Source organism: Aedes albopictus, chromosome 3, assembly GCF_035046485.1.
Source record: "Aedes albopictus strain Foshan chromosome 3, AalbF5, whole genome shotgun sequence".
NCBI lineage: Eukaryota > Metazoa > Arthropoda > Insecta > Diptera > Culicidae > Aedes > Aedes albopictus.
This window is the reverse complement of record NC_085138.1, coordinates 189,139,862-189,152,419: the sequence shown is the minus strand read 5'-3', so window position 1 is coordinate 189,152,419 and position 12,558 is coordinate 189,139,862. Positions and strand designations below refer to the sequence as shown.

At 46.9% G+C, this 12,558-nt stretch overlaps 2 protein-coding genes across 2 annotated transcripts; both read right to left on the bottom strand.

Moving 5' to 3' along the window:
* Nucleotides 1-1,630: 1,630 nt before the first annotated feature.
* On the bottom strand, nt 1,631-3,313 carry LOC134290498 (uncharacterized). Its single transcript, XM_062857651.1, has one exon. The coding sequence runs from the start codon at nt 3,311-3,313 to the stop codon at nt 1,631-1,633; it is 1,683 nt and encodes a 560-aa protein (XP_062713635.1).
* A 1,410-nt stretch (nt 3,314-4,723) lies between these two features.
* Nucleotides 4,724-8,615, bottom strand: LOC134290497 (uncharacterized). The gene is made up of 3 exons (XM_062857650.1): nt 8,235-8,615; nt 4,923-7,638; nt 4,724-4,737 (listed from the first exon to the last, which is right to left on the bottom strand). The coding sequence occupies exons 1-3, from the start codon at nt 8,613-8,615 to the stop codon at nt 4,724-4,726; spliced, it is 3,111 nt and encodes a 1,036-aa protein (XP_062713634.1).
* Between the last annotated feature and the right edge of the window lie 3,943 nt (nt 8,616-12,558).

The following is a 12,558-nucleotide window of genomic DNA, read 5'->3' as shown; positions in this document are numbered from 1 at the left end:
CAGCTGATCGGCAGCGGCGGCGATCGAGAGGCGATCGTATGTAAAGCCTAACTCAACTACCTGCGAACCCGATCGTTGCCCAGAACGAAACGGGCCAAGACAAATCGTGTGGTAGAATGGGACGACCAGCAGTACGACGACTGTGGAACATGTTCGGTCACTCATTTTAACCTATTCCTGCCTTGCTCGACCATATTCCGGCCGCCTTGGAATTGCCGATTTCAAAACTCTCCTACTCTTACAAACGTGTGTTTACATGATTGATCTAGGTAGTAATTTCAGATATAAAAATTCACTTATATACTACACTGCTTCTACTGCTGACGATGACGACGATGAGCCAATGCAATGGGATGACCTTGGCCTATATATCTGGCACCGACGGGCTGTCGGCTGCCAATTGCTCTTCAAAGGATTGGAATACTCGACGATGTTGTTGTTATCGATGTGCCTCGGTTGGATGGGAAAGTGATGCTGTAGTATCGTGTAGAAATTTCATGTAAAATCGGAACAACTTACCTGGCAGACAAGTTTCTGCGCTGGAATTCGTTCCTTACGGTGATTAGCTGTCTGCCAGGACTTGTTGACTACCGATGTGCTCCATAGGGTGGGTGGGTGGCGATGTGTGGACTGTATTTTTCCTGACGTTGATTAATATTTCAGGCCTCGGTGCATTGCAGCGACTTCGACATTCGATGATTGGTGACTGGACTACGACGATTACGGCTTCTTGGACGACCCCTGATGATTCTTGGTACTGATCACTATTTGACTGACTTGGGCGACTTGATTGTAACCTTCGAAGGAATTGCTGACGACATGATCTCGGACGTATGGCTGCGTAGACGACTTGAGCGCCGCCTTCGAAGAAATTACGGACGACGATATTCATGTGCTTGACTCGGTGGACTTCGACTTGGACTTCTGACTCTGGGATTGGACGGATGTTGAGACAATCTGTGCCTCGGGTGACGATGGTGGTCTCTGAATAAAATGAGAGGGTGCTTTTTGAAATGTAATGATGAATATAACAATGACTTGCCTGGACGGAGGCCCTAAGGCCTCCGTTGGACGCCCGTGTGGCGCCGACGGTCCCTCTGACGAACGATGGTAGATTCGGTTTGTCCCGATTCTCGGTGACGATGATGTTTGTCGGTTTCGCTGCTATCCGTGGCGGTTACGACGGATCCTCGATGCCAAATGATCTTCACAGGTTGGCCATACCCGTGGGAAATCGTGGCGGGAACCAGGGAGGTCGAATTGCGCACTTCTTCCTCCAAACGCAACGGTAGACTTTACCTCGAAACATCAAACGTTTTTCTGACTTTAGTTTCAGGACATGACGAAATACTACCACTTCTAGCCATTTGCTAGACTGACGAAACAAACTGGACGGGATGCAACGATGCACATGCAACAACCACCAACGTACACGACACATATTACCTCAAATTTGACGACGGACGGAGGACAACTCAAAATTTGCTTGAGTGTTGTTTGTTTGACTGCACCAAATGGCAGGGAGGCATGTCTGAGGAAAAATGAGGAGGTTACTTTTTCGAAAGTTTAACAAACACATAACTTAACTGGGGTTGCGGAGGTCTTTTCGACCTCCGCCGTTGGAGGAGTCCTAGTTCTCCCCTTCGCCAGATGGAAAATTGTCTCGGATTGGCAGCACACAGATCTTGGAGATCGCTCGCTGGTAACTGCCGTCTTTGGTCCGCACGGTCACAACTCTAATGTTTCCGTCAGACCCAGGGTGAACCTCGGTCACCCGTGCCAACTGCCACTTCAAGGGTGGCAAATTCTCCTCTTTCAAAACAACCATAGTGCCAACAGCTATGTTGTTCCTCTGCCTCGTCCATTTCGTCCGATTGTGGAGGTTGGACAGATACTGCTCCGACCATTTCTTCCACAACCTCTGGGTGAACTCTGTCATTCTTTCCCAAGCCGAAAGTCTGTTCTCCGGAACTCCACCAAGATCGGGTCCCGGAATGGCCGTCAGCGGCCGCTGGATTAAGAAATGTCCAGGGGTGAGGGCCTCGAAGTCGTCTGGATCGTTGCTGATCGGGGTCAGCGGTCTTGAATTCAAAATTGCCTCTGTCTGCACCAGCACCGTTTGCATCTTGTCGTATTCCAGGGTGCGAGTGCCAATCGTTCGCTTGAACAGCGTCTTGAACGACTTTACCGCTGATTCCCACAGTCCTCCGAAGTTCGGTGAGCGGGCTGGAATGAACCGAAACTCGATTCTGTCCTCTATCGTCTGCCGAAGCACTGCATCCGTAAACTGCTGACTCACGAACAGCTGGGCTAGCTCATCCAGCTTCCGTCGAGCGCCGACGAAGTTCGTCCCGTTGTCGCACATTATCAGCGATGGTTTGCCACGACGCGCAGTGAATCGATGCAACGTTGCGAGGAATGCCTGCGTCGACAGATCGGCCGCTAGCTCCAAATGCACCGCTTTGGTAACTAGGCACACGTAGACTGCTACGAAGCAGTTGATCGGTCGGGCTCGACGCTGCGGGTACACCACGTGGAACGGACCGCAGTAATCGACACCAACTTTCTGGAACGGGAAACATGGCCTTACTCGCTCGGGGGGTAGATCGGCCATCAGTTGCTGCTGGATTTTCGGTTTCGCACGAAAGCACTGCACGCATTCGTGGATAACCTGCCTTGCGAGATTCCTGGCGCTCGTTGGCCAGAATCGTTCTCGGATTGCTGTGACGATCTGCTGTTGACCAGCGTGGAAGTATTTGCGGTGGTAATAGACTACGACGATTCTCGTGAAAGGATGCCGATGGTCGAGTATGTACGGATGCTTCCTGCCATCCGGAACAGCCGCGTTCTTCAGCCGGCCGCCAACGCACAATACGCCTTCAACTAATTGGGGATTGAGGTTTGAAATTCTGGAGGACTCCTGTACCTGCCCGTGTCGAGCGATGTCTGCGAATTCCTGTGGAAAGCTTTCCCGCTGCGATAGCTTCACCATCTCCTTTACTGCGTCGTCGTACTCCTGGGACGTGATGCAGCCTACTTTCCGACAGGACCGATTCGCCGGCGATGAATTCCACTTGGACCGTCGAATGTGAATAGTCAGCCGAACTAGATCCACCAGCGACGAACGAAGTCCGAAGATCTCACTAGGGGAAACGGCGGGGAGGACCGCGACAATCCCTTTCTCCTCTAAATCTGCCTGGTCGAGACTGCCTTCGTCGATCTGTGCCGAATTGGGCCAGTACTGGTTGTCCAACATCAACCATTTCGGTCCGTGAAACCATCGAGACTCGTATTGAAGCTGTGCTGGACTCATTCCTCGAGAAATTATGTCCGCCGGGTTATCCTCACCGGCGACGTGCTGCCACACGCTACCCTTCGTAATGTGCTGGATTTCGGAGACACGATTCGCCACAAACTGCTTCCATCTCGCAGGTGACGATGAAAGCCAGCAGACGACGATCGTCGAGTCTGTCCAGAAGTGACACTTGGTGACGACGTTGATATTCTTGGCGACCTTCTCATACAAGTGAGCAAGGAGAAGTGCCGAGGACAACTCTAGGCGGGGTGTTGACAGCGACTTCTTGTTTTTCTTCAAATTCTCGAGCGGAGCCACCCGAGATTTGGAGGTTAGTAGGTGAACTGACACGTTCCCATCTGCTGTCACGGTACGCACGTACACGCATGCGCCGTATGCCTTGTTCGACGCGTCGCAGAATCCGTGCACTGAAATGAAAACTCCATTAAATTTTATGTGCGCAAAACAGATAAAAGCAAATCGGTTGCTTAAATCCACAGTTTATGTGCGGCATTTAGATTGTAAAGTGTTTGCATTGAATGCAATTATGTTGCACATATTTTTCATATGTATAGCAATGAAATCTAAAAATGATATATTTACAACCTATATAAACCAAACTTGTATTTTGAGTGTGTCGATTGATAACTCAAAATCTTTCATCAGGCTCTTGTCGCTGGCAGTTAACGGTCGATTATTTTAGTCTCCCGGTTGAATTGATGCAGTTTTTTTAAGGTAACTTATTTTAATTGATATTATTCCTTTACATTTTAACCATAAAAATTTGCCAACAAATCCAGGATACTATGCGTCAAAGCTGGTCACATTCACCAAAAACTAACTTTCAGAAGAATTGTCGGAATCCAGCCAAAACCTCAATTATAGGTTTAATCCTCGGTGGAATCTACCACTGAATTTTTATGGAGACAAGAGTCCGTAAGTATTTCTTTTTGATTATTGAAATAGCTTTCGATTTAAATAAATGCTTTCTTCCAAAGTATTGATTCAAGTGGAGGTGCTGAGGAACTGGTCGTGCAGCGAAATCTCCGAAAAGGATAACGCATTTGACAACAGCTTCAGAGACGCTCGCGCCACCGTGATCTTCCGGGGAGAAGGTTAAAGTACCAGCACGCAGAAGCTCAAGGTACCTGAAAGCGGCACCCCCGCAATTGAAGGAAACCCTCCGGAGTTTTGCACACCGGGAACACTTTGTTAGTCAATTTTTTCATCACTAGGCTTACATTCATTACTTTGAAATATATTCTTCTTCCCATCAATAAATCGACAATTGTGTATTATTTTATTTCTAGAAAATACACCTAGTATTTATTTGTGACGACACATAAAATTCAATAAGTTGGCCATTGAAATGAAAAAAGTACATACCTTTATTAAATATGTGCATTGCATGTAGAAACTAAGAGTTTTTTAGAAATCTGATTCTATGTTCAAGACCAATAAAATTTATGTGCAAAGCTTGATTGCAAAAATCTATGTGCGCGGCATTTACAAAATAGATGCGAATTATTCTTAGTGTGCAGCTCAATCGTTTCGGTGCTACGGCTCGTTCCGACCCATCGGGGAACTGCAATCCCGTCTAGGCCTGCTAGATTTCGCCTGTACTCACGCCACTGCTCTTGAAGCTGCGAGTTAAGCGGTTCATCCCACTCGCAGTCGTGCTTCCAGAGATCTTGAAGGAAGATCTTCGCCTGGATGATTACCGGACCCACCAGTCCTAACGGGTCAAACAGTCGAGACGCATCAGACAAGACGCAACGCTTCGTAATCTCCGTGGCCTCATTCCAAGCTGGCGAACTGAATCGGAAGCAGTCCGTGCTAGGCTCCCATGTCAAGCCTAACGTTTTCACGGCAGCGGTAGACGAATCTAGCTCCAGAATCGAGCGCTCATCTCTCAAACCCTCCGGCACCGCTGACAGCAACTCTTTGCTGTTAGAATTCCACTTTCGCAAGGAGAATCCGGCAGACTGCAGGAGTTCTATCATCTGACCAACTAGTGTCTTCCCTTCTTCGATGTCGTCTACGCCGGACAGCATATCATCGACGTAGAAGTCCTTTCTGAGGACCTTTGCCGCTGCAGGATGCGACTTTTCCCCTTCATCTGCCAGACACTGCAGACACTTCGTTGCGAGGTATGGAGCGGACGCTGTACCGTAGGTGACTGTCGTGAGAGCGAAAGTACGGATCGGCTCTGAAGCGCTGTCTCTCCAAACGATCCTTTGCAGCTGCTGATCGGCTGCATTCATCAGCACCATGCGGTACATTTTAGTGACGTCTCCTACGAGGGCGAATCGGTGCGTACGGAACCGGAGTGTGATGTCCACGATCATGTCCTGCACAACGGGTCCCACCATTAGAGCATCGTTCAGCGAAATCCCACTGGAAGTCTTGCAGGAGGCATCGAAAACGACACGCAGCTTCGTAGTCGTGCTGTCTGGCTTCAGAACAGCGTGATGAGGCAAGTAATACGACAACGCGCTCGCATCATCCTCGGAAACCTCCTTCATGTGGCCCATGTCCAGATATTCGCGCATGAACTCCACGTACTGCTGCTTCAGTTCTGGATTCATCGCGAGCCGCCGTTCTACCCCCAAGAATCGCTTGATTGCTGTAGATCTTGAATCGCCTAGTTGCTGAATCATCCTCTCCTTCTTCGGCAGTGTGACTACGTACCTCCCTTCTTCGTCCCGAAATGTTGTTCTGTCGAAAAACTCCTCGCAGGCCGATTCTTCGACCGACAGCGTGCTGGTTGACTGACAAGTCTCTACTTCCCAGAACCGGGAAAGTTGATCCTGGATCTCCGCCGTCGAACAAACGTGGGTTAAGGAGTACGTTGCAGCAGTCGGACCCTCGGGAACAGGACCGGAAACAATCCATCCGAACACGGTGTCTTGTAGAGTCGGGCCGTCGTCTGTTGCCCTCCGCCGTTCGTGTTTGAGCAGCTCCATGTAGTATTCTGCTCCGATGATGATGTCTATCGGTCCCATCTCGAAGAATTTGGGATCCGCTAGCAGCGAGGGATTCGGAAGATTCCACGTTGCGACACAGAAGCTTGCAGTCGGCAGTGAAACAGTCAGCTTCGGCAACACGTGAAACGACATTTCTTCGACGAACGACGATATGTTCGGCGACCTTGGACCTACTACAGCGGTAATCAGCTTTGTCGACACTGCTTGCGACGATCCAATGCCTTGAATCGACAGGTAGACTGGCGTTTCGTCTAGCTTCAGCTTGCTAGCGAAACCTCTTGTCATGAGACAATGCTGCGAACACGAGTCGAGCAGAGCTCGTGCTACCACGGGGTTGCCGTAGCGGTCTAGAATGCTGACTAGTGCGGTCGAGAGAATGATGGTTTGTGTCGGTGTAATTGGGAGAGCTACATGTGTTTGACTTGTGGTGGCGTGTTCTGTGGCTGGCTGAGTGTGTGAGTCTGGTGTGTGTGCAGTGTTAGCAGTCCGTGTCTGTTGGTTCGGTGTTGGCGGCTTGGATTGTGGCTGTCTAGGTTGTGGATTGACTGTCGACGGTCTTGACTGCGTGGGTGGAACGGAGGATCTGGGTGCGTCAGAGTGCAGCAGTGTGTGATGCTTCTGATGGCACTGATGACACGTTCCCTTCTCGCAGGTTCTGGCCCAATGTCCAGGATACAAACAATTCCGGCAGAGCTTGTTCCTGTTTGCAGCTTCAATCCTCTCCGGCACGCTCATCCGCTGGAATCTTGCGCACTGGAATACAGAGTGTCGTGATTCGCTGCAGAAGTGACACTTCAGAGCGGACTTGAAAGATGTGTTGCACACCGCTGGGCGAGATTGTCGTTGCTGGATGGGAACCGTAGGCCTTGATGGAGCGATCGACTGCAGAACGGAGCAGTGACTCTTCAGAAAGTCCAACACAGCGGGATACTGTGCAACTTCCTTGCTGTTGTGGTGGGTTTCCCAGTGGCGTAGGGTAGCCATGTCCAATCGGGAACAAACCATATAGGCGAGAATCGTGCTCCAGTCCGAAGGTTTTTCGCCGATCTTCTCCAGCATCTGCAGGTTCTTCTCGAAAGCGCTGATTAACCGGTTCAGCTCCTCGTAGCTTTCCTTCTTGAGTGCCTCCACGGCGAAAAGAGCATCGAGGTGCGCCTTGACGATCAACTTCTTATTTTCATACCGGCTCTCCAACGCCTTCCAGGCCACCGCATAGTTGGCTGCAGACAAATCAATGCAGTTTATTTCCTGCAGCGCATCACCGGACAACGAAGACCTCAAGTATGTAAACTTGTCCACTTCCGTGAGGAGATTACTATCGTGTATAAGACTCCGGAAGCTATCACGGTCAGGGGCCTACATCGTCGAAACCAAAACATGACGCTGATAGCGAGCGCCCATCAGCATCGGACGGACGCCGACGACGGGAACATTCAAAACAACATGCATGCGCTTCGCTTCAGCCGCCCTTCTTGTCACTTTCTTCGACGCAACGACGGGTGGCGGCTCATTTTCACACCGACTGGGATTCAGTTGAAATTTTCAAATTGTCTAAAATGTATGTTTGCTTAATATTTTTATGGGTAATGAGCTATTTCAGTAAAATATGCATAGAATACATTAACATTACACAAATTTGCCGGTTGTTACACTCATTAATTGAGTTATAACAGAGAAAATCATTCGATGTCGAACGAGCGTACGTGAGCTTGTGAGTGCGAAACAAAGTGGCTTCTGCGACGACGCAGCGCCGTCGGTTCATCGGTGACGATGACAGTCGGGCTGAGCGACGACGACGGCGCCTTGTTTCCATTGACGATTGAAACCATTGTTTACAAACTTCGCCTGAAAATTTCAATTGAAATTGAAAATGTAGGGCCCTGATCACGGTACGGCACCCATTCTTGGATCTTTCCAGAGAACGACGGCAGCTTTATCTCGGGGAGTTTTACCTTCGCAAACTGGGTTCCTGGTTGCGCATCCGGTGCTTGCGACGTGGAGTTCTTCAACGTACTGCATCCAATCGACTGGTAGGCCTGCAGTTCGGACTTCAGCGTGTAGTATACGTTTTCGAAGTCCTGCCGTACTTTGTCGTTCTGCTCGACGAGCGCTTCTTCATCGCCATCGCCGTCCTCAATCGCATCCTCCAAAAGCAGCTCGATTTGTATTCGGATCTCGAGAAACTGACTGAACAGCTTGTCCAATGCTTCTAGTCTAACGCTCACTTGTCCCGCATCTCGCTTCGTTTGGAAACCGCTGATAAACTGCTGGATTCCTTCCAGCGATTTCCGCAGCTGGTGCTCCTGCTTGTTAAGCGTTCGGAGGTCAGGCATAATTGAACACTAATTACACTAACACTCGCACTAACGATCGAGGTGGGCAGCTCAATCAAATAAAGTACCAAGTCACTCCACTGCACAGTCGAAAATTCACACCACTGCACTGCACTGCACTTGCACAATCACCTAGCACTTTGATCGACTCGACGAACCACCCACGCGACCCGGATTGACAGACTTACAACCCAATAAAAACGACAGCAGCAGGGGAACCAACCATAGAAGAATCGACAGGCCAACAAAATCCAGCGAAACCGAGACCAAAGACCTGTTGAGGCGGACACCAGGGCTACTGCACTTAAATGAAAATGGACTCACTCACATGCAATCAATTATTTATTTCTCACAGCCACAGAATTTATACGGCGATTCATGCAATTCGCCACCACAAAATCATGCACTCTACTCCCTGTTCTGCTAGCAGCATCCGACTACTCCGTCCACTCGTTCTCGTTGTCGCAATCCGTCCTCGTCGTGCTGATTCCTCCAAGGGGTTGGCCGCTGTCGCAGGAGGTGGCCACTATCTGCTCCGGTGGTCTCCAATTATGCACTTTCAGCACTACCGGCGGCGCGCAATTACTTCTTCACGATGGCGCGAATCCGTTTTGCAATGGTGACACTATTCACTCTGTATTCCGCTTTGTCACTGTTACTGCACAATGGTGCAATTCGAGGCACTGTCCGTGGCACAAAATGTCCAAATCACTCGCGCCGCTGTCCGAAAACCTGCGCCGGGTACGGAATCCGGCTCGAAGGACCAAATGTTCGCGCGTATCACTGGTTTTCGGACACTACTAAAGAAACTCGCGGCGGACTCTAATCAAAACACTGATTTATTACGCGAACAGAAACGGCAAAAAGACCTCTTGTCTTCGCGGCGGTATATTTACTTATGGTTTAATTACTATATACAAAACAGCTGATCGGCAGCGGCGGCGATCGAGAGGCGATCGTATGTAAAGCCTAACTCAACTACCTGCGAACCCGATCGTTGCCCAGAACGAAACGGGCCAAGACAAATCGTTTGGTAGAATGGGACGACCAGCAGTACGACGACTGTGGAACATGTTCGGTCACTCATTTTAACCTATTCCTGCCTTGCTCGACCAGAAGTTGTCAAGTTTTGTTCCAAAACACGTGCTTCTTAAAATCTATTTTGCTTTTGTTCACACTCGTTATCAGTACGGAATTGCTGTTTGGGGATCATCGTTTAACGCACACCTCAGAGAAGCCCAAGTTCAACAGAATCGATGCCTGAAAGCTATATTCAAATTACCCTATTTATATCCGACCAACGACTTGTACAGTGCCTTGGATCACAATATTCTACCGATACAAGGACTTTACACCTATCAAATTTGCACCATAATGTTCAAAGTCGTCAACCAGCTAAACCTACATCACAATTGGACATTCAATGCTGCTACTCATCAACACCGCACACGATACGCTCATCTTCTCCAGCGAATGGGTTTTCGAACCGAAATAGGAAGGAGACGTTTCCAAAATGTAGGACCAGATATGTTCAACAGTCTACCTGATGATGTAAAAAATGCAGGATCAATTCAAATATTCAAACGGAGGTTAAGAATTCATGTGAGAAACAATATTAATGCCTACATAGTACATTGGGGACTTGATTTTGATTTTTTTTTCTCTCCGTTGCAAATTTTAATTAAATAGCCTAAGAATTCTATGAAAGCTAGATAGTTTGAAAACCCTTTTCAAAAAAATATGTTTCAGTAGGGTTTTAGAATGTTGAACAATGTTGAATGTTCCTTCACACTTATGCATTAAAAGTTTAACATAACAGTCAACGGTTTCGGCAAAACAGGGGTGTCCATTTCGCCTCGGGTGTCCATTATGCCCCTAACCCCCCCTACATACTAGGAGCCTGAAATGGCGTTGTATTTCATATGGTTGGCGTTTTTTGCCAAGGTTTACGGTTGAGTAGGCAAATATGCATTTTTTTCTGCAACATGGAAAAGCTATATTTCGCCTAGTGACACATTTTGTGATTTATTTTTATAAGAAGAATAAATCGAAGTGTTTTCTTTGGAGTACCATTCAAGGATGTGGATTATTAAAGCCAGTCTTAGCATTTTTTGAGATAGTTGTTTATGAAATGAATTTTGAATTGGATATTTTTGAAACGCGAATCCCGCAACTATATTACAAGGGGTTTTAAAAATATAAAACAGTATTTAGTAAGAATCATAAGATACAATAAAAATGTGTGTAAGTATTGTGTTTTCGTGCATTTCCATCAATTCCCATTCATTTCTTGCTTGTATTGTTTGAACAACATTTGCATTTACAATTCAGTCAATTAATTTATAACAAACCAAAATCTTTTCGAACAAAATTGCCCAATGATAAAAGAGGCGATTTTTCATCCCAGCTTAACGAACCATACTTCATCAGGAGTGGAAGCTTCTCTTCAGTCTCGAATCTCTTATCTCGAACGGTTACACATAGAATTTGAGTCATTATTCATTTCGCTCGCCCCAAAACCTTGTATACTTATATGCCTCCAATGATCAATTTGTGAAGCAGACAACATCAGGTAAAGATGGTATATTTATGTAAATTATGATTTAGGTGGAACAGGACCTCCACTTTGTTGAACGCTAGATGCAAGGATGAATATTAATAAGTGAGTTTGTTTAATATAATAAACTAGCTGTACCCGGCAAACTTTGTCTTGCCTACTGCGTTTTTTGACATTTCAAGTCCCTAGCCAAGCGCCCAAGTCCCCGTTCAAAATGTATGAAAACCCGGTTTTCAAAAACTCTCAATTTTCCCATGTTTTAGGCCTCATAAACCTTCCTTGGGTGAAAACTAACAGAACAAAACTTAGACGACCCAAATCGGACCACCCGTTCGCAAGTTATGCGCGGTCCCACGTATGCCACTGCATTTTTATATATATAGATAGAAAATTGTCTTCTTGATTCAAATAAAAAAGTTTTTTTTAATTAATTGATATTTAAAAGAGTAAGAGTATCAGTTATTACCATAGTGCCCTTTTTGGCCATAGTTCTAGGCTATGACTAGGCCATGACATAGAATTGCACCTAACCACCTCAAGAGGTACTCCGGGTACTCCTGAATGGAACTTTGTGATGCAACTCTGATCTCTTCAAGTTCAAAATATTTTCTGTGTAGTTACGAATCTCTAGCTTCTGCCCCGGGAAACGTAGCTATAGAATCGATTTAGTGGCCACACGACTGGATCAGCACAAAAAAATGTGCTGATCCGGTGTTACACAAATTTGCGTGAAAATTCTTTTGTTTTTTTCGGTCGCTGCGTGAAAGTTACTCGTTACGCTGTTGTTACGTGAAATAACATAGAACCCTACAAATGTTCTATTTTATTTTTCACTTGGCCCTGGGAAAAATAACTCAGAACACTACAAATGCACAATAATGCACGATTTCACAAATTGATACACACCAAACATAAATTTTCATGCAATACAACACTAAACATAAAATTTGGCCTGCTACCCTAATGGGCAACTATTTACGATCACAGGATGAGGAGGTTTCATATTTGTTCTAGGTCCATCAGTCATCCTGGAGTTTGTGTTTTATATGCCTGATCTGCATTCTTGTTAACAGTCTTTGTTCTGTGTTCATAGCTTAATTTTGTCTAGGAAAACTAATCCTACTTGGCCATCCCGAATCGGGTTTTAATGCAAGACGGCTGCATTTTGATGTCCGTGCTAGGAACCGTTTGCCTGTCTTGCAGTCATTTATCGTTAGAAATGACCTGGAAGTATGCAACCGCTTTGGTTGCTACACTGAAAGGCGGCTTGCGGTAATGACAAGCATACAAATGTTTTTAAATTTACCATGGCAAAACATGATCATCGACCCACTAATGCTTCTTGTGTGCGTTTTGTTTCTTCTCACATCAACCGGTTCGATAGCC

Excerpts from the sequence above, each read along its gene's own strand:
- LOC134290498 (XM_062857651.1), bottom strand. The coding sequence starts at position 3,313 with ATGAGTCCAGCACAGCTTCAATACGAGTCTCGATGGTTTCACGGACCG.
- LOC134290497 (XM_062857650.1), bottom strand. The coding sequence starts at position 8,615 with ATGCCTGACCTCCGAACGCTTAACAAGCAGGAGCACCAGCTGCGGAAA. Across the intron at positions 7,639-8,234 it reads CAGGAACCCAGTTTGCGAAG|GCCCCTGACCGTGATAGCTT; the intron begins GTAAAACTCCCC and ends TCGACGATGTAG.